Raw genomic sequence first — 22,272 nt, 5'->3', positions numbered from 1 at the left:
TTATTCTACCTGTCACGGGGAGAAGAATAAGTATTCAACACTCACCCTGTCCATTAGACAGCCTTAGTCAAATAGTCCAATAGTGAGTAGAGACTTCTGGTCTTTGCCAGTCACTGTCTGTTATACTTTGTCTTCTTGTGTTTGCTTAGCTTTCTCATTCCTAGTGAGGATGATAATACAGATTGTGTCTGGTCAAAACGGGACGAGTTAAAGTTTTACTGTGATTTGTTTCTAACAATGATTTTATCATGTCTCGTTCTAGGAAGAAAAAATGAAAATGCCTGTAAAGGAGCTCCTAAAACCTGTTCTTTACTAGATAAATTTCCTGAGACAACAGGATGCAGAAGAGGACAGGTACCAAGCATGTCTTCAATGATGGGAAGAACACAGTTCATTATTAGGAATAAGGGAGTGCTGACCTTTATAAAGAAACTGTTATTTGGTCCAACGAAGGCGTCTTTTTTCACTCTCTCTTTAATGAAACATAATTTCATGTGGTTGGTGTCAGAATTGAGGGCGGGAAGTGTTCAGTGTTTATCGCTTGGTGGAAAATGAGAGTCCTTATCTAAGAAATAAGACGAGAATATAAATTCTAAGCCTTACAAAGGTTCAAATTCAAATTGACATAGTTTTATCCTGTGACTTTAATTTAGCACTTCCTCCACCCCTCGATAAATGGATGACCAGTTTGTTATATTTTCTGCACAGATCAAATATTCCATCATGCACCCAGGAACTCACGTGTGGCCACACACGGGGCCCACCAACTGCAGGCTCCGAATGCACCTGGGCTTGGTGATTCCCAAGGAAGGCTGCAAGATCCGATGTGCCAACGAGACCAAGTATGTCTCCTGCCATCATTGTCTCTTATCACCTCTGAGGATGGGTGTTCATTACAACCAATCTATGTTCAGTTGGGTTATTTCTCTTCCTTTGTAATGGAAGTAGGCTGGGACGGGTGATACTAATCCATACTCAAGCCTGTGTCCCTTCTTTGTTCTGTCTACTAGTCTGGAGACACCCCTCCATTCTAGGGATGCCCTCCCTAATCATTTCTCCCCACACTACTCTCATCTCATTGAAGAGCCTTCTCGATTTTCTTTCTAGATGGACAGACTTGCATTCAGAGTCGCCTGTGTTGTACCGAGCCCTACACATATTACACATTGTGCTTCTTGCTCTACGACTTGAGTGATTCATCAGTGCAAAGAGTTCCCCTTCCTCGAGAAAACACCCAGTGATAGTTCTGTGTTTTGCTCTGGAGGAGGCAGCGTGGTGCCACAGAAGCAGACTGCCTTTTTCAAACCCCAGCTCTGCCACCTAATCCTGTATAACCTTGGCCAGTTCCTTAATCCCCTCGAGCCTCAGCCTCCTTACTTGTAAAATTGGAACTGATGCTGTCTGCTTTGTAGGATTGTTATAGGATTAAATGAAAAAATGCATTCACGGCACTGAGCCCACATCCTAGCGGGAGTGGGACATGGTGAATGTTAGGACCTTCTCCCCATGCCTTTGGCTGTCCTAATCTGATTACTCCCTCCACCCAGAAGGCCCTTCTTTTCACCCATCCAAAATAAACCTATTACTAAGATCCAATGTCATTTCATAAAAAGGAGCCTCTTTTCTGACTTAATAGAACGTATATAGTAATCCTATTCTTTATCTTCCATTGCTTTTTATCAATTAGCATATGTTAGCCTAATCTCTATGAGCTATAAGCTCCTGGAGGGCAGAAACCAAGTTGTTGTCTTCTTAGGCATTTGTCATGGTCCTCAGTAGAGGTCTGATGGAGAGGGCTGTTCCTGAGGACACAGAGTCATTCGTTTGGTTATTGGCAGAGACCTGCCCACCCTGGACATGGATGGTACAGCAGCACAAAGATTCAAAGTTGAATCCGATGGGGGCCTTCCCCTGCCAGACGTGCCTAATCGGGGGACATGGCACAGGCTCAGATGTTGTGAGTCGTAAGAGAGGTAGAAATAAAAATGCTACAGATGGGTCGGTGGGCAAATAGCTCATTTGCTGCTGGGGTTTGAGAATCTTGACAGTGGTGATTTTTAAAGACAGGAAGGTTTGGAAATCCAACGCTGGGAGAAAAGGGGCATTGCCGGCTGAAAGGACAGGATCTGCAAGGGCACTGAAGCCAGAAATTATAGGGCACATGTGAAGAATATGGAGCGATTTCCACAACCAAGAGTGTAGGATACTGTCATGTAGGTAAACCGATGCACATTAAAAATTTCAAGAGTTTATTTGAGCGTACACCGATTCACGTCAGAGGGTGTCAACCCAAAGGTGGTTAGGAGCTTGCCAGGACAGGAGGTGGGGGCAGGGTTTCCGAAGAGAAGATGCTGAAGCGAAGCAAAGCCACTATTTGACTGGCTATAGTGCAAGTGGCTGCCTTGTTTGGGGAAACCCAGTTGGCTATTTGTGATTGGTTGCTCTTCACCTTCACTTTCTCAGATTCAAGTGCATTGACTCTGGCTTAGGCTTTGGTTTGCTTACGTAGCCCTCCAAGACATTAGAGCCACCCCCTTGTCTAAAAACTTTAACAGCACATATAGAATAAAGGTTGGAAAATGAAAGAATGGAATAGAAGCCCAATCGTACAAGGCCTTGAATACCAGCGAGTGGGATCAGAGCTTTGTCAGGAAGATATTCTGGAAGCCATGGGGAAAAGCTGTGGGGGAGGACAGGAAAAACAGTTAACAGCCTGTCAGAGCAGCCCACCCAAGAAGAGCTGGACTCGGGATGCTGGAAACAAAGGGAGAGTAACAAAGTAGGTTACTGAAGGAGACATGAAGATTGACTCAAGTGAATCCAAGTGTGGTGCAAGGGAGGGGAAGTTGAAGGTGACTTGGTGGTATCCATTTTGGTCAGTGGGAGGCTGTTGATGCTTTAGCAAATACTGAGATCTTGGGAGGTGTGAGGCAAGTTCAGGGAAATGGATAATGAGTTCCGTGTTTGTGTATTTTTTATTTAAGTTGCTACTGGAACACAGTTGTGGAAATATCCAGGACGCGGCTAGATATAGATGCCTGGAGCTCAGGAGAGAAATCAAGTCTAGACATGAAGGTTCAAGGGGCAGACTTAGCAGGAGGTTCTGGAGGAAGCTTGAGACTCCGTAAAACACATCCACACTTAGAAGGCAGAAAGACAAGGAACCAACAAGGAGATGGGGCCGCAGGGGGCAGAGTTGGTGGGACCAGGACGAGAATCAGAGATAGCTGAACAGGGAGAGGTTCCTCCCGAGATGGAATGGATTTTGTCAAACCTTTGGGAACTCTGTTTGGGTCTGCAGGGTTTCCACCAAAGGGAAGAGGGCTGAGGACATGGTGGGGGACCCCAGGAATACAAAGAGAATGCTGGGGAACAAGACCAAATAACCACGGGCAGTGAAGACAGCAAGAGCACCAGGCCTGTTTCTTGAGTACTGCCTTATGGTTATAAACTTGTTGGTTGTTACCTCTGTCTCTGTCTCTGTCTCTCCTTCCCTCCCTCCCTCCCTCCTCCTTTCTATTTATTTTTTTTTAAATTTCCAATCTGTCCTGCTTATAGATACTTCGGGAAAAATCACTAGACAAAAAAGTCCACTGAGGAATCGGTAGAGAGAAGGACAGGCATGCACTGATCCTAGTCATCAGAGGCCCTGAGGCAATGAGGAACCCAGGCTGAAGGGACGGATATGGCAGCGAGGAAGGGGAGTGGGTGGACAGTGCCAGAGGCTTAAACAAGGAACCAAGCGGGGCTCTCACCGCGAAAGTGACGCCAGGAGAGGTGTCCCGGAGCATGGGTGCAGTGCGCCGCCCCCCCCCACCCAGGCTCCCAGCAAACACCCGGTGACCATGCTTGACGAAGGAGGGGACTGCCAACCCCTCCCCTCAAGTCGAAAGTGTGATTAAGTGAACTGTCTTCACCTACCTGTAGTAGCCCCAGTCCTGCACTCAGTGGAAGGTGAGCTTGAGCAAGAAGGTTAACTCAGCAAACCCTCCGTTTCCACTGTGCTAAAATATAACCTACTCCACGTGACAGGAAGTTCCTGTTGATAACAACTTGCAGGTGGTGTATTTTTTGGTGTTTATTAAAAAGACCTTTGCACCCACCTACCAAGGGTTGGGCCAGGATGGCAGTTTTGCTGAGGATGAAAAGCTTCTGGTTCTCTCGGCCCTGGAGAGCCCATAGGCATCAGTGCCTTTCCACCTCATCATGATGGCTGGTCAACACTCTCCTCTGTGTCCCTTCTCTTGTACTGTATATTGTGTTACATTCTCATCCTCAATAAGCCTTCAGTCAGGGGTCATTGGGTCAGGTGAAGTACTTCATTACAAAAATAGTGTTTTTCCAAAGAGACATGGGTCCGTTAAAGAACTGTGTAATGCTTACAGTGAAAAGCTAGATATCTGAAGAGGAGACAGGCGGTTCCTAAACTCAGAAGACAGAAAGACCGTAATAAGAAACCTGGAAGTTTCACGCTGTTATTTGTAGAAATACTATTAGTGTGGAAAGAGAAACACATATACCAAGAAATCAGGCTTCCTTGTGCTAGGCAACAGGAAGCAATTTTCAGAGCCTCTCAACTTCCAAAGGAGTAGTTTACTTGTAACAATTTGTGCACTCGAGTTCTCAGGTATTAATAATCACATCGCTGTTTCTCCGGGGCTACTTCTCCTGCTAACGTGCATGTTGTTTAAATATTCCATCCCTGCGAAACATAGCACAGCAATTTTTATCTGAAGATGAGCTTGCAGAGAGGCAGCCTTTTATCAGGATAAATAAAATGATCATTTAAAATTCATAAATGCCCTCTGACTATAAAACTGATGCATAATGCACATTTCTTGTACATAATTTGTAAAACACAGAGAAGCACAACAGAAAAAAGTATTTTTTTGATCTTGATACTCAGAGATATTGCCCAGATGCCTCTCAATACCTGCCTGTGTATATTCGTGAGGAGGAACACAGGAATGATAAATAGCGTGCTTGCTGTGCAAAGCAGCTCTGAGGATGCCATTCATTTATCAGTCCTCACAACAGTCCTAAGGGGTTATTAAAATTTCTGCTTTACAGCTGGGGAGACTGAGGCATAAAGACGCCAAGTAATTTCCCCAGGGTCATTCAGCTTAGTAAGCGCTGATGTTTGTGTGAGTTTCCTACGGCTGCCATACCAAATTGCTGCAACCTGGGTGACTTAAAACAACAGAAATGCATTCTCTCATAGTTCTGGAGTCCAGAAGTCTGAAATCACCTATCAGGAGGGTTGGTTTCTTCCAGAGGTTCTGAGGGAGAATCCGTGCCCTGCCTCTCTCCTGGCTTCTGGTAGCTGCCGGCCATCTTTGGTGTTTCTTGGCTTGTAGACATCGCTCCAGTCTCTGTCTCTGCCAGCACATCACCTTCCCCCCTGTGTCTTCTCCCCTTCTCTCTCTCTGTCTTTTAAAGATTTTATTTATTTGAGGGATGGGGGAGGGGCAGAGGAAGAAGGAGAGAGAGAATCTCAAGCAGACTCCCTGCTGAGCCTGACGCAGGGCGTGATCCCATGACCCTGAGATCACTACCTGAGCCGAAATCAAGAGTTGGATTCCCAACTGACCAAGCCACATGGGCACCCCTCCCCTTCTCTTTCATAAAGGTACTTATCATTGGATTTAGAGCCCAGCCTAATTCAGGATGGTCTCATCTCAGGATCTTTAACTTCATTACAACTCTAAAGACGCTTTTTCCAAATAAGGATACATTCACAGTTTCCAGGTGGACATACTTTTTGGGGGGAGGTCACCATTCAGCCCACTACAATACTGGAACCAAGGTTTGGTGCCAGGCCGTCCGGCTTGAAAGTATGTGTAGCCTCAACCCCATAGCCTCATTCTGTATAGGTTTCTGGGCTTTGGGGGTTTTGGTGATGGTGGTGACAAAATTAAGATCATCCTATACTTAAAAGGTGATCACGGTGAGTGCTGGTTTTCATGTCCAGACAACAAGGTATCAAGTAGAGAAAGCAGCTGGAGAGCTTCCGTTTGGGGCCATTTGTGTCACCCCTGACAGGCCACGCTTTGTGGTCTGTCAAATGAGCTCATTTATGATCTTGATCCAAAGCTGAATGAACTTGAGTCAGTGGATAAACATGCCCCCGGCAGGCAGCAACTAATTTTTATCCTCATGGCATGGCCAAATTGTTTGAGCTTTGGATGATCTCAGACAGAAATTTTTTCCCCTGAGTCTCCCAGAGGGCCTCCAGGACATGCTAGAAGCAGGCTGCAGGGAAGAAGAGTCTCTGCGTGGCTCTCCTGGAGACTCAGCATTACTGCCTGCAAGTGGCCAGCCAGAAATATTGGACAAGACCAATACACACCAGGAAAGTGTGTGTCAGCATCGCGCTGAAGAAATAAATTGGTGATAAGTCATTTAATTCCTCTCTGTTGCTGTAGAAACAATGGCCCTACCGTAACGTACTTCAAGTAGTTGATAACGTCTTTTTTTCATTAATCTCTCAAGTTTCTTTTTTTTTTTTTTTAAGATTTTATTTATTTGTTTGAGAGAGAGAGAATGAGAGAGAACACATGAGAGGGGGGAGGGTCAGAGGGAGAAGCAGACTCCCTGCCGAGCAGGGAGCCCGATGCGGGACTCGATCCCGGGACTCCAGGATCATGACCTGAGCCGAAGGCAGTCGCTTAACCAACTGAGCCACCCAGGCGCCCCAATCTCTCAAGTTTCTAATTAGGAAGATCCTATGGAAGGCCCACTAAAATATTAACAGTAAGAGAGAGAAAGACTTAATTTTTTAGAGCCACCATGAATCGTTCATAGGCAGCATTTGTTTGGTTTTTATAAAGCATCCGAGCAGATAAAGTTTTAAAAATTTCCCCGGGATCTTAGTTCTTCTGTTTCACAAAATGTAACCATCTTCCATCCCAACCGCAAGGTGACCTCATCCACAAGTCACCATTCAAGTCCCCATCTGGGGTTGCAGGTTGAAAATGGCTTTTTTAACTAGATAGCTTTCCCAAAGGTTTGTAACTGAATAGGTAACATTTGCCCTCTTTCTTCCTTTCCTTGAGCAACTTGGTGAATTAAAAATATCAGTAGAGTCTCTTAGTCCCTGTTCTGGTTGGCACAGTGTGTTGATGGGATTTGTCCACACACATACCCAGTGACACCTCCACAGGGAATGGCGGTTCCCACACGAAATATGAATTGTGTGCAAACATTTTGTTTGTTGAACTGATTATTGAGGAATTGGAATGTTGGAATCCATTTTGCTACGGCAATATTAAATGATGTGGCGGTTCCTGGGCCAGCCCTCTGAAGCTTTTACCTCACCATCTTTAGACAACTTGCATAATCTGTCTGAGCCTTAATATCCTCATCTGTAAGATGGGAAAAGAATCAAAGCATATCTTCCTATGGTTTTGAGTTTTAAAGCAATCCATAGGGATGCCCTCGGAACTGTATTTACAGAGTACTGTGTGGCGAATGCACTCAATGTACTTGATCGTTTACTGTTCTCGTCTGATTGCTGCAAAAATGGGGACTTTTGTCCCTTACATTCCAGGGAGTGAGACCAAGCACTCCTCCACCATCGGAGGTGGCTCATGTAACCTGGAGCGCGCACTCCGGCAGGGAGGAGGTGGGGCTCTAAGGAGTTAGGGGACAAGATAGGAAGCCAAGGGTGTGCAGGGCCCAAGCTGGTAGAGGGATGGATGGTACAGATACAGTTGGAGACTGTGATTTGATAGGCATGGGGGCCGGGAGAAAGGAGGATCGGCAGGAGCACAACTGATCGCTCCACCCCTCACTCCTGCATTTCTCCTTTTCCTCCCTGTGCCCCCACCCTGGAACTAGAGGTACGTGGGGAGTGGGCAGTGCATCCCACCTGAGGCCTTAGGAGTTTTCTCCTGCCTTTTCTCTTTCTTTGTCCTCTTTTGGCTTTCTCAGCTATGTTCCAGAGCCTTCTGGTACTGATTGACCTGGGACCCAGAAGAGGAAGCCCAGAGCTTCCAGAGAGGCAGCAGCAGGGTGCACAGGAGGACATAACCTGGAATCCCCAGGCCTCTGTGGGGAGGAGGGAAGCCCCATGGCAGCCAGGCGGGGGCTCTTCCATGAGGGGCTGGGAGATACGCCAGGGGTGCATGTTATATACAGTCTGTTGGGAAGAGGGCTTTTTTGTGAAGGTAGCCATCTTTTATTGGAATTCGTACTTTGACATTAAATAAAATAGCAAATACTATACCCATTTCTCAGGTGAAAGCTTGTTGAGTATATCCTGTGAAATGTAATATGAAGACTGAAGCCCTAACCTATAGCTTAGCTCAGAGAATGAAGAGACTTTTAGTGCTGAAAGGAGCCTCGGACGCCATCTTCTCCACCTCTGTCATTGCACAAATGGGGAAACCGAGGCCCCTACGTGAAGTGCTTTATCACACGGCTAATCGCAGCTGTCAGAACAAGAACGCAGATGTTGTAGAGTCCAGAAAAGTGCTTTGTCTAGATAGACAGACAGGTAAAGAGAGAGAGAGTGTGTGTGTGTGTGCGTGCGCGCGTGTGTTTCTGTCTGCATGTATTAGGTAGAGAGAGAGAAGAGTTTTACATTTCAATTCTAGTATGTGCCAGGATTTCTAATGCAGTCACAACTGAGAGATTTCAGTAGGTCAGAATTAATAAGCACTGTGTTAAGTAGTCTCCTTCCTGAGCTCTTTGAGCCTTTTCTGAATCCCACTCAGCCTGTTCAGTGCGTCACAGGCCACCTCACCAGGGCAGCCAGCCAGCACTCAGACTATCCCCTAGTCCCGTGACCTTGAGCCAAAGTTTGGGCTCTGATGAAGCACAGCTAGCGACAGAATCACAGAATCACGTATCACTGCAGACATCCGAACTTGCTTCCATATGACTCCTTTGCTGGACAGTTAGAACCGCATCTCTTGCCTACCTCGGAACATTTTAGTGAAGATCCCTGAGATAGGATCAATAAAGTTTTTAGGTGGAAGACTCCGTAAGCCCCTACCTAGTAGCATTACTAATGTTGATGATAATTCGGCGACACAGTTCTGGTTGGCAGGTATGTACCACCACCATTATATCTGGATCATTAATTACAACTTAAGAAATTGAGAAATCACATGATGTCGCTTTATCTTTGGCCAGATATTCTTGTATCTTTTGCAAACCAGGTAGAGGCATTCTTCTCCTAATGGTAAGAAATTCTAAAGGCCAGAGGAGCTCGCCCTCTGGGGAGAAGGTGCAGCATCCCTTCTCTGGTCCTGCTTTTCTGAATCCTCAGAGAAAGGCTGTGGGGGCGCCATCAGGAAGCTCTGAGGCAACTCTGAAAAATCTTTTCTCCAGAGGGCACTTTTCATGTCATACTTTGAGTGTAACTTAATCATATGTGGTGGAGCTTTGCTCACAAAGCAAGTGGCCTGAAAACTGTTTCTTGGCCTTGCAAGGATGAATCTTTGTGATTTGGAAGAGACCTAAAGACCTTTGACCTCTTTAGCTCTGTTTTTTTTTCTTTTTTTGTGGAAAACCTCATTCTTGCCCATGCAAGCCGTCTATCTCTACTTAACCCCTGTCACTCAGCCCTGCACGTTGCTTGGATGGGGTTTTATTGTTCTTCGCTTTAAAGCTAATGAGGACTGCACTTTTTGTCACTTTAGCTCTCATAAGTGATTGAAAGACACCAGTTTTGAAGTATTCACAAGGAATCTACATTAAATGATTAGGTATCTTTGCTGTTTTCTGGGAAAATGTATGAGAAAAAATGGAAGGGCAAATAGAAGATAATGGGCCACACTTCCCCATGAGTTTGATGGCCCAAAAGGAATCCAACTCTTTGGAATACCTCCTACATTTTTTATTTTAAAAAAATTGTTTTGGAGCACCTGGGTGGCTCAGTTGGTTAGGCATCCGACTCTTCGTCTCAGCTCAGGTCATGATCTCAGGGTCCTGAAATTGAGCCCCGCGGCATGCTCCCTGCTCAGCGCAGAGTCCGCTTGTCCCTCTCCCTCTGCTCCTCCCCCTATTCTCTCTCTCTCTTTCTTTCTCATAATTATATAAAATCTTTAAAAAAAGTTGTTTCATCAGGGCATTTGGCTTTATTACACCCATCAAAATCTAGTGAAAAATACAATTTTGCACAACCTAGAATTTTCTCTTTGGGTCTTTGATTTACTTCCAGTATTTTAAGTAGATTCTGGATTCTCTGCCGCTCGGAAAACATTGAGAACCACTTGTCATTGTAGCACAAGTGTATATTGCAGATTCTCTGAAAGATTTTTGATATTTCATCCCCTTGCAAGATTTTCAGTTTTCTCAAATGAAGGCAAATCCATAGGGCATGAAGCCAAGATTATTTTTGGTAGCATTATACCATGTCCATACATTATCACCTCTTTTATCTTTTCCCTATTTATTCCTGTGTTTTCCTTCCTCCTCTGTTTTATGTTCTCTACTGTTAATTGAATATCTACTATGCGCCCATCATATGCTAATCCTCACATCAGCTATGCCGATAAAGACACAAAGGCTCTTGGGGGCGCCTGGGTGGCTCAGTCGTTAAGTGTCTGGTCTGCCTTCGGCTCGGGTCCTGATCCCAGGGTCCTGGGATCGAGCCCCGCATCGGGCTCCCTGCTCGGCCGGGAGCCTGCTTCTCTCTCTCTCCGACTCCCCCTGCTTGTGTTGCCTCTCTTGCTGTCTCTCTCTGTCAAATAAATAAATAAAAATCTTAAAAAAACAAAAAAAGACACAAAGGCTCATGGATGCCGAGCAACTCACCCCAGGTCACATAGTAATAAACGGCAGAGCCAAGAGGTTCAAATCTGCTTCCCCTCAGGGCTATAACTTTTCCATTGCCCTCTGCTGTTTCTCGCCCCCTTTCTCTTTGACCATATGCTCCCCTTTCCCTTTCCCTTTTTTCTCCCCTTTTCAATTGTGGTGAAACACACAGAACATAAAATTTACCATCCAATTTCTAAATGTACATACAGTTCAGTGGTGTTACGTACGATCCCGTCGGGCTGCCGTTGCCAGTGTCCACCCTTTCACGGGACTCTTCATCTTACTGAAGCCCCGTACACGCTAAACCACAACTCGCCATCGTTCTTGCTGTCTGTGTGCATTAGACTGCCCTGGGTACCGCCCGTAAGTGGAACCACACAATATTTGTTCTTGTATGAGGGCTTTATTTCACATAGCAAAATGTCACAATGTCTATGCTGTGGCATTCTCTGGATTTCCTTTTTATGTAAGCCTGAAGAATACCCCATTGTGCGCATACCCCACATTTTGCTTACCCGTTCGTTTGTCAGTAGACCCTTGGGTCGCTTCCACCTTCGGCTATTGTGGGTATTGCTGCTGTGCACACGGGGGTCCTGCCTTTCCCTCTTGAGAGCATCCCCCTTACCGTTTGCCTATATTTAGGCTTGTCTGGGGTACCCATAGACATTGCACAGTCCCACCAATAACACTAAGACCTAGAAAATCACCACTAAACTGTATAAGCTGTGGGTCATTTCATTTCTTTTTCCTTGTCATTTTTTTTTCTCTTCTTAATGTTGCCTTTCTTTTCAAGTTTGCTTTTTGCATGGTAATAATACATATTTTTTAATTTGTCATTTGTTCCTGTGTCTCTATATTTCTGTTGTTGGTTTACACTTGGATGGAACTCCAGTAGAACTCTTTGATTCTTAAGAGGAATCATACAGAAGAGTTAAGCAGCCCATGTTTATTGAATGCAAGGTATTAGGCTAGGGGTGTGAGATAGCGCATAAAGTGGGGCAGGAGGGTGGGGGTGGGGAGCTGAAGTGGAGGTTGACTCTCAATTCCAAGGAACTTTTAACTTGCAAATATTCATTACTTTATTGTTTACTTTAAACAACTTAGAAATGTTGTTGTCAGATTAATGCAGTATGTCTGAGATGAATTTGCCTCTCACCCCTCATCACCACCCCACCATTTGGCAATGACTGGAGACAGGTTTGGTTCTCATGACTGGTGGAGAGTGCGTGTTACTGGCTTCTAGTGGCTAGAGATTCTAGGCCAGAGATTACTGCCAAGCATACATAGAGCACAGGATGACCCCCAACAGCAAATTATCTGGCCCCAAATGTCACTAGGGCCAAGGTTGAGAAACCCTGCAGTAGGAAATATTACCTAATTTACTACTGATTAATCACCTAGTAATGAGCATAAAAAGACACAAATAATTTTTCTTAAGGCAAACTTCCTTATGAGAATGCAGTAACTTGAAATCAAGCTAACATTTTCTGTCCTATAATTTTAATTATTTGCTAATCTGTGACATAAAATTTCAAATGCCTGAGTGGAATTTTAATATCTAAAGAAAATTTCCTAGTAAAAATTCCATCTTAAAAAACAGAACTCAGCATGCAATATATTGGCAATTAATGCCTATTTTAACAAGAGGAGAACATTAACATGAGCAATAAACTTTCTTTGAATTTGAAAGGCATTGTGTAATTGCCCCTGCTCATTTCTCTCTTGATTGCTTTATTTAGACAAGCACTTGTTTAGGTCTTAGCTCCTATACACATATTTTATGAAGTAATGCTGGAGACCCTAAAGGATGTTTCGCAGCATTGACTTAAAATATTCCAAGGATAACCCACTTGCACTGCAGATGACATTAAAAATATAAACAAAATTCATTCCCAATCTGCCCTTCCATTAAATGGAACTTTCTTCCATAAAATGGAACTTCAACAAATGGAAGGGGTTGAGAAAAATCACTTGGAGATGCGATGGCCCCGTGCCAAGTAGCCCCCAGGGCACTGGGAGGCCTGAGCCCAAGTGTGGTACCCACAGGTCTAGACCAGTCTCTGAAAGGCCAGGCAGGATAGCATGCAGTCACTGACCGGGAAGTCACCGTGGGCATGAGCCGCCGGGGCACGCCTTTGCCTGCTTGCCTGCCTCAACAAGCCTCACCTAGGCTTGGGCCAAGAATAATTGCAGGGCCTGTGATAAGGTCAGTCTGCCCTTTGCACACTCTTAGGGCTGAGCATTGAAAACTGTGTTCATGGTAAAAATCCCGAAATTCTTTCTTAATCACCAAGGGAAGAATCCATCTCGGCTTCGTGTTCCAATTTTCTGGCCAGATCCCAAAGGTTACCGTGAAAGTGCCCGTCTCTGCACGTAGCCAGGGATTGGTTCTCAGGCATCTGAATCCATGTTTTTCTGTTCCAGGACATGGGAAGAAGGCAAGGTGCTCATCTTTGACGACTCTTTTGAGCACGAGGTGTGGCAGGACGCCGCGTCTTTCCGGCTGATCTTCATTGTGGATGTGTGGCACCCAGAGCTGACACCCCAGCAGAGACAGAGCCTTCCGGCGATTTAGCATGTCATGCAGGCTTGGGACACACTGGAAAGAGGCTGCCTTGCTGGCTCTGTCTCCTTGGGTGTAGGGGTAGAGGTTCCGAGTCTGAAGGCCCTTCATTCCCTTGACGGGCAGCTCCCAAAATTCTAAGGCTCCTCCTAGGGTTAGAAGACACTAAATGGAATATTTTGCCTTGCTGTAATTCACGTGGAAAGCCCCCTGCTGTCCTTCATCCCACGACAGCACCCATCCGATGCCGTATTTCCAGTGAAGACGTGAGAGCTTCTGCCTTGTCAGCCAAAGATATTTTTCCCACTTAGAAGAGGCCTGAATCAGTGTACAATGAGAATATATGTAGAAACTGTGAATGGATCACTTTAGTAATTTTTCTATGCAATTATATTTTTCTAGGGTAGCTAGGCCATGTTTTTCATCATGTACCACTACTTTTTTCTTGAGTTTAATAGTAAGCTGTGTAAATGCTGTACTTCTAGCTGCTTAATGGTGACTTCCCCCATGAACTCAGACTTCCCTCTTTTAATTATTTTTAGTAAAAGACACTCATAAAGAAGCAATTTTATTTTCCTGATCCAAAGGAGAAAGATGTAATTATGCTGATGTCTGTGAACCGTATTGCTTCCCACCCACTGAGACTGTTTGCTTTCTTATCTTCATTGAAAGCCATTGTCTTAATGTGTCTCCTCGCCATGCACATGGTAGAGAGATGCTGTCTTTCCAAGAGGAGCTTTTCATCCTGAAACAGGACATGGAGTCATTTTATCTTGAGTCATAAAAGTGCCACCTATAATTTTTTTTAATGCCAAGAATTAGAACGTGAAAAAAAAAAAGTAACATTTCTCAAAGTAAAAATTTTCTCTCAGGGTCGGGTAGATAGGTAGCTGCTAGGACATCTGGCTCCTTGGCCTCTTTGGCATCTGAGACAGGGCTGGAATCCAGAGTCTCTTTGCCTATTGTAGATCCCTGTGAGCAAGGAGGTCCTTACATGGATCCCCATCACAGCTTTGTAAAAATATGAAAGATGGCAGAGCAGAAGACCAAGAATCCCAGGATCTTAGTGCTGGGTTTAGGATTGCCTTCTTCTTTGAAAGAGTTTGGAAGACTCTTCCATTTCCCTGGCTTGAGAAACTTCTGCCATTTAAATATAGCTTAGAAGTAGCAGTTGTTATCCATAGTTTAGCTTTAATAATATCCACAGCATAGAAATAACAGTTGAAAAAATGGCCTTGCCTACTTATTCCAAAGACAATCAAATTATTAATTTAGAAGGGCATTAATGTATTAAATATTGCATGTTTCCAATCAAACTAGAAATGTTAGCTATATGAATGTAAGGCTATTCATGCACCTGAATTTTAAGCCAATATGAACAAAAATGCTGAAGAAATGACACCGAGGTTACCAGATTTCATTCAGGGGTAGAAAAAAACACTTGTGCTTCCTTTCCATCTAAGGACAAAGGAGGATGCTTTCTTTATCTCTTTTAAAAAGAGTTCTTTACCATTGAAAGGTACCCTTTTTGCTTGACATTAGCTTCCAGTTAGAAGGGTTTGCAAAATATTGGTCCTGTTCCCTTCTGTTTTGCCAAAAACAATCCCACTAATACAGATGAAGAAGCATGTGAGGAAAGTCTCCAAATTAATTACCAAAGTCCAGAAGAAAAAGCAAGCTCTTGAAAAATCAAAAGGTGTTGTGTCCTTCAGTATTTATTGAACAGAAGAAATGACTGACAGAGGACAATACAATCCAGTGCTCATGTAATAACATTCATGTCACTTGCTGAATTTGGTTCTTGGATGTATATTGCATACACATAAAGAAATTTAAAGTATAAGTTGTCAATGTTAAACCATCATCTTACATTCATTTAATGAAATCATGGCATAGAGTAAAAACTAGCTCTTAATGATTATAATATGGTATTTAAAATCAGGTCACTACAGTAGGATTCTAAATATTGCCAGTTGAAAAGCCAGAATTATTACTGTTGCAAAGTGTTGGCAATAATCGACTCCAAACGCATTTTAAATACTTGGATCCCACAACTATTTTATAAACCCAAGTCATAAAATGGATTTTCTAATTCACTTTAATTCTTTATCTCTCTTCCCTATGTCATGGAATATAAGAAAAGTGTTTCAGTCACTGCATGGGTAGAATTATCTCAATGTTACTATTTTGTTATTTGAAATGTCTACACAAAATGGGTTTTATTTATACCATGATACAATCGGTTGAGAAATATTTTTAATTCTATTTCAATTTTATTTCAAGGGTGGAATACAAAAATTACTTCTCTTATTCTCCTCTGCCAGTAGAAAAAAAATTAAAACACTAGATTCATTGAGAAAGAGATGTAATAAATGGTTAAGATTAGTAATAATATCTACTGAGGGTGATTATGGCCAGTCGAATCACCTCTTTTCTCTGAATTTTTTAGCTAACCCTCCCAAATCCTGAAAACATACAATCATATTTTTCTGCCCATTATCAACTAAAATATTTTTTATTTGACATTGAGCACCAGCTGGTCCTACTGATAAATGCCCATGTCATGTGGATGGCTGGGAAGATAAGAGATGCCTTAAAACACACAACTCGTTTTGGGAAACGTGGCACAAGTAAGGATATCTTATCCTGTGTTATCGTTTATTTAATTTCCTTTGAATGGATAGTTGGGGACTCTCCATTTCTAAGGAGAATAGACAAAGAAATAAAATGATCTTTGGCATTTTATCCCACATTCCTAATCTTCTCTTATTGTCAGTACTTGCATATTTAGCCATCGTTAAGGGTCTTCCTCCATGATTGGTACCTACCCTCTCAGCAACAGCCAGCTCCCTTCTCCACACCTTTAGCTGGTTGCGGGAGGGTGGGGGAGTTAAATGCTTTTGTAGCACTTTTCTTGCCTGTAGTGACCCAAGTGAGGCAATTTGAATGGAGCCATTAATCACTGACAAGTGTTTTCAATGAGGCCCCGCCCCCCCTCCGCAATCTCATGTTGCCTGTGGGAAGTCACATTATTAAGATGAAATAATCATATTTCAAGTTGTGTGTGTCTTCGTTTAAAGTCCGATCACGGTAATCAGCTGGTAGCCTGACAAAAGATGTGACGTCAAAATCATTCTTGCAGGATCTCAAAACAAGCAAACTCTGCAAAGAGCCAGACCTATAAGAACATGCCCTTGGGCTGAACAATTCAATGCTGGTGATGAGGTCAAAGAAAATAATTCAGTAAGAATGGAAATTCCTGGAGATACTACTGTCTTGGGGCTTTGCACTGCATTGAGCTTGACAATTGGGTCTGCACGGTTTCATTCTCATGTATCTACTTGGAAATGCACTTAATCTTAAGTCACAAAACCTGGAAAGGGTCTCTGCGGTACCTCAGAAAAATCCTGGTACTAATGCAGTGTGTGCATCAAATTTAGTTTTTCTTTTTTTCAATTTATTTAATACCATAAATATGGGGGAGGAAGAATCATGTTTACATGACTGCCTTGCTTCATCTCCAGTCCCCTCACTGAAAAAAAAACAAAAAGCATCTCTCAAGTCCTTGTTCAAACTTTGGCTGCTCAGACCAATGGCTGGTGACAGTTATTACTAGATGGCAGAAGTGGAGGGCCTTATGTCAAGCGGAACGCACGTGTCTGTGTGGGTCAGTCGCTCATGTGCTTCCTGCGTGGCTGATACCACTGAAGGCTGGCGATCTGCGAGAGCATGGGGTGACTCGGGGTTCAGTCCAGAGCCAGGAGTGGCTGAGTGTTCTCATTCTCTCCCTTCTCCTCATGTTTCAGGGTCCCAGCTTCTACCACAGACTGAGATCTAATAATAGGGGAAGGAGAAAGATACAATTACAGACAATTCATGGTGGCAACAATTTTGGAATCTTGGAGAACATTCAGATTTTATGTTCCCCTTATTAATCAAAACACTCAGAATAACTATATAATTTTCCTCCTTTTGGTATCTCTCTTTTCCTTGCTTTTTTGCCTTCTACATCACATATTTGTGGAGAGAGGCATCTTAGAAACTTCTTTGCCAAGATCTCTTCTGTTGGTAAAAGCAACACATGTTCTAGCCACAACTCTGCCCCGGTGTCTAAACATTCTGTGGATCGTGAGATCAAATCAAATAAATCTTGTTGGATTTTTTTTAATGTTTCAAAATACTTTTAGAGGCTTTGTTTCTCAACGTCATAGGAAACTATCATGCATGATGTTATGACCATGAGGTTTGGAATCAGATCGGTAAATGCAAACTCTGCCCTTTACTGGCTGAGGGACCTCGAGGGAGTTCTTAAAACTCTGGACCTTTACTCTCTCACCTGTAAAAGAGAACCATTACCTCCCTCCCACGGTTGTTGATAAGGCCTAAAACTAATAATATTCATAAAGCATTTGGCATGTAATTTTAGTTAAAATTTGTGGAGCATTCTATTATCACTGTTATTGCAATGATAGTAGTGATCTTTAGTTTCTGATATGTCCTCTCGATTGGATAGTAACAGTTTCTTTTTTGGGTTTACAACGTGGCTTGAAACTGAAATTGTTTTCCAGCTCATAGAGAGAAGGTTATAAGAGATACACATGTGATAAACAATAAATATTCACATACTAAAAAAAAGTATTTCAAGCCTTAGGAAAATGGTTGAATTTGATTGTTCAAATAAGCAAAATTTATATATAATGTGCAGTAAAATGTTACCTCGGGAGTCTGAGTTGCCCAAACCTTCCACATTCCAAATGTCCCTTGACTGGCTCTTCTGAACCCTTGGAGTATCCCGCCTGAAAAAATGTCTTTGTGTGCCTGAGACTTTAGGCCCTGCCATATAGTTTATGCCAGCAACAGGATTCATTGTGAACGCCTTTTTTGTATGTCCGGGCGTGGGGTCACACTATGACAGTTTGACTTCTCGTGGGGGCAGGTGGGGAAGGAGGAGCTGAAGACTGCATGCTGTGTGACTGACTCCTCCTCACCAACAGAAATCCTGGACCCCAAGGCGGGGGGCAGTCTCCCTGGTCGGCCACACCGATGCATGTTGTCACACTGCCGAGGGCATTCAGCTCCGTCAGGACAACTGCAGCTGCCCTCCACCCAATGCACCTTTCTCCTTTGCTGATTTTAATCTGTATTCTTTTGCTGTAACAAACCATAACTGAGTATAACAGCTTTTCTGGGACGTGTGAGTCTTTCTGGCAAATTACTAATACTGGAGGAGGTCGAAAGGACTCCTGAAACAGTATATAATAACACTAATACTTGTTTTGTATGCACCTGGTACCGATGGAAGCTCTTTACATGTATTAACTTACTTCATTTTCACAACCCTAAGGAGTGGTGCTATTATGATCTCCGTTTTACAGGAGGGAAAAAAACCTAAGGGGAAAAAGCAAGTAGCCTAGGAAAGGCAACACAAATAGATCACACCACTTCTGGGCGTTACGCAGGGCTGCAGAGTTGTTTAGCTGAAATACCTAATGTTCCTTCCACATCACTGCAAAAATAACTTTGTGCCTGAGATTCTTATCTCCATTCAGGATGTGTACGTACCATAGAACATTTAAAGAAACCAAGAAGCAAATGCATACAGTTGTCTCAAAACAGTCGATTTCTACTAGAAAAATCAATCCAGTCACACAGTCCGACTTTAGGTACCCAGCCTAACCTTTGAAAGGGAAGGGTGGGGGCGCCTGGCTGGCTCAGTCGCTTAAGCGGTCGACTCTCGATTTTGGCTCAGGTCATGATCTCAGGGTCGTGAGATCAAGCCCCGCAGCAGGCAGACTCTGCGCTCAGCACGGAGTCTGCTTAAGATTCTCTCTCCTTCTCCCTCTGCCCCTCCCTCCCATTCCCCCTCTCTGTCAAATAAATAAATAAATCTTAAAAAAATAAAAGAAAAGAAAATGAAATGGATTCATTTACTCCTGGGACAGGGCAGAGGAAGCCCCAGCTCGGAGTCTAGCTCATTTTACACATTTCCTATGCGTTTCCTTCTGCTTTAGGGAAGTGCATGATGTGTGTGTGTGTAGACAGGAGTGGGGTAGAGCAATAGATCTATATCAGGAACAGAAAAGCTGAAAGCCCAGGGCGCCTGGGTGGCTCAGTCGGTTAAGTGTGTGCCTTCGGCTCAGGTTCTGATCTCAGGGTCCTGGCATTGAGCCCTGAGTCAGGCTCTCGGCTCAGCAGGGAGTCTGCTTCTCCCTCTCACTCCCCCTCTGTGCTCGCTCTCTCTCAAATAAATAATTAAAATCGTAAAAAAAAGAAAGCCCAGAAGGCATTAAAACAAGCCTGAAGAACACCAGAGGAACACAACTGGCTGTTCAGGCCAGCTCCCTCTGGCACCTCAGACAGCTGCCTGCTTCGTCCTCAGGCCCCGGGGAGAGTGGAAGATACTGACGGGTGTCCCACTTCGGAGACCTTACGCTGCACTTCTCTTCTTTCAGGCCAGTTGGCTCTATTTTACCACATGGCCAGGGAATCCCAGCCACAGCGTGACAAGACACCTTAGTGACACATCGAGGCTGACCCAATAGGAACTATTCAGTAGGGGGCCATGCAGCCTCTTCTTGAATATATATCTGACTTGAGAACCTCACTCCTCCATGCCCCTAGAGGGGCAACTCTACTGGAAAGTTCTTCCTTACCCTGAACTCAAACCTGTCTTTTTGCAACCTCTACATACCGTTTCTGGTTCTGTCTGCTGGAGCCATCAGTGTCCGTGTAATCCACCTGGTCCACATAACCAGCCTGTAAGTGTTTATCTAGTGTCCTCGTCACCAGCTAGACCCCAAGACCTGACCTTTCACTGCCCACCTGCTTGTATGCACCGACTTTTGCCCCCTATTTTTCCTTAAGCTCTTCTTTCCAGCTTACCTCTTACCTCAGGCACATGAAAGTGGAAACCACCCCTCCGGGGATAGCAGGTGCCCTGACAAGACCTGCAGCCCACGCAGCCCACCCAGACCAGCTTGAGCTAAACCCCCTACTGGCGTCTGCTCAGAAGGACCATGGAGTGGCCTCCAGAACTACCGACAACCACCTTTACCTCATTATCCCAAGGAGGAGCACAAGCCTCATTTACATAACATACAAAATACGGATAGGCATGTTTCCTTAAGGCACATGTGCAACCCAATGCCCATCTCTACACAGGGTGACAAGGACCGCTTTTTAAATAGTCACCCCAACCCTAACTAAGTTATTCCCTGTGATCTCCTTATCTGTTGCAGGTCAAGTTTCCTTTGTGTGACAACTTACCTGGGTGCAGTGTCTACCTGCAACTCACCAAGGAGCAAACTCACGTTGGTTCCGTGACATCCTCAACCCTCTCCCTGCCACCCCTGAGGCTAACCAGATTCCTCTTTTTAGATTTGCCAAGATTTCTAAAATTACCACTGGGACGCTCTCCTGTGGCTCTTCATCAACTGGTTGCCCACAAGGTGTCACTTCAAAATAGAGTGAAATTATTGCCTCCCTTTTTTTTCCCTCTTTGTATGCTTCTGTGGAAGCATAGACAATGCGCCTAGAATTGCATTAGCCTTTCTGGCACTCATACAACATAGCTGAGGAAAATTTAGCTATATTTGCATATGCTGCTGGTAAACCATTTCTCTTCCATCTTGAAGGTGCGTGGTTGAGAATTCAATTTCTTCCTTTTAAACTTGGCTCAGATCTCCACCCTATCTCTGGTTTTTTTTTTTTTTTTTTGGATCTTGAAAATTGTTATCCATCCAAATTATTGTCTGTGATTTTAACGAGTATTGGATTTGTTTCCAAACTTTCCCCGCCCCATTTGGGAAGTCACTATGGAAAAAAAAAAAAATCCACAAATTGTCAAAAAACAAAACAAAAAAAATTGCATTTTCAAACAGAAATCACTTATTTAGGGTGCCTGGGTGGTTCAGATGGTTAAGCGTCTGCCTTTGGCTCAGGTCATGATCCCAGGGTCCTGGGATCGAGTCCCCCATTGGGCTCCCTGCTCAGTGGGGAGCCTGCTTTTCCCTCTCCCTCTGCCACTCCCTCTGTTTGTGCTCTTCTGTCTATCTCTCTGTCAAATAAATAAATAAAATCTTTTAAAAAAAAAAGAAATCATTTATTTATACTCATTTACAGCAAGAAATATTTGACAATGTCTCCTGATACATGCCAGGGACTGTGAGCAAGTGTTCAGGAACCTTACTTCTCTTGTGGAAATATTGCTTCAGTTACCCAATGTTAGATGCACAAACAGATGTGGGGTTTCTGTGATAGACACCCAGAGGAGAGGGTGTTTGGAGGTGAGGCGTTAGCTCTAGCAGGACAGGAAGGAAGGAAAAAGCTATCATTCGCACAGTGACATCATTCACAGTCCCTGTTCAGGTGACCCTCCTTCCTTCCACTTGGGGTCAAATTTAGATCGATGTGATTTCTTTCAATACCTGTATTGACGCCAGGCACACAGAATGCAGGCTGTCTTATCTCAGTCAATACACTGTGTGTCTTGGGTGAGTGGCAGGTAACAATTGAACAATACGGAGGAGCTGAGCATGAGGAACCAAATGAAACATTTCTTTCTTATCTGTATCTCCCCTGATTGAATAGATGACCGGAGCCTTTTTTACTTTCAGCATGACATAGTTCCATTTGCCTGGTCACACGACGGACATTTGATATAAGGAACACACTGCATTGTGAAAGAGTTGAAATTTGGAAAACAGCGAATGTTGCTTTCCTTCTTAAATATCACCCTCCGGACGTTTAGCAGAGTCAAAGCACTCTGAGAAGACTGATCACAGGCTCACCGATAAAAATGTCACCACCACTTGTAAACAGAGGGCTCAGAAATGGTGCATTTAGCACGTTAACCACGGAGAAGCCACTCGCCTTGTGACTTCCTTGTCCAGGTCACTCTTGGAGGTAATCTCTTCATTCAGTGACTTTGCCTCCCCCAAGAA

The 22,272-nt window shown here is 44.0% G+C and overlaps 2 protein-coding genes across 2 annotated transcripts in view; one reads left to right on the top strand and one right to left on the bottom strand.

Annotated features, from left to right (window-relative positions):
* The window catches only part of ASPH (aspartate beta-hydroxylase), a 194,300-nt gene extending 176,325 nt beyond the window's left edge, over window positions 1-17,975 (top strand). The window contains exons 23-25 of the mRNA XM_035011224.1: window positions 263-354; window positions 709-842; window positions 13,192-17,975. Of these exons, the coding sequence (XP_034867115.1) occupies window positions 263-354; window positions 709-842; window positions 13,192-13,342 (377 nt within the window). The 3' untranslated portion in view covers window positions 13,343-17,975. The remainder of the gene's footprint in view (window positions 1-262; window positions 355-708; window positions 843-13,191) is intronic.
* Window positions 17,077-22,272, bottom strand: part of CLVS1 (clavesin 1) — a 164,409-nt gene continuing 159,213 nt past the window's right edge. Inside the window, exon 5 of the mRNA XM_035011221.1 lies at window positions 17,077-17,164. Within this exon, the coding sequence (XP_034867112.1) occupies window positions 17,077-17,164 (88 nt within the window). The remainder of the gene's footprint in view (window positions 17,165-22,272) is intronic.

The sequence above is a fragment of the Mirounga leonina genome, unplaced genomic scaffold, assembly GCF_011800145.1.
Source record: "Mirounga leonina isolate KUSES-001 unplaced genomic scaffold, KU_Mleo_1.0 Mir_165, whole genome shotgun sequence".
Taxonomy (NCBI): Eukaryota; Metazoa; Chordata; class Mammalia; order Carnivora; family Phocidae; genus Mirounga; species Mirounga leonina.
The sequence above is the reverse complement of the archived record's forward strand: the minus strand, read 5'-3'. Positions and strand labels throughout refer to the sequence as shown.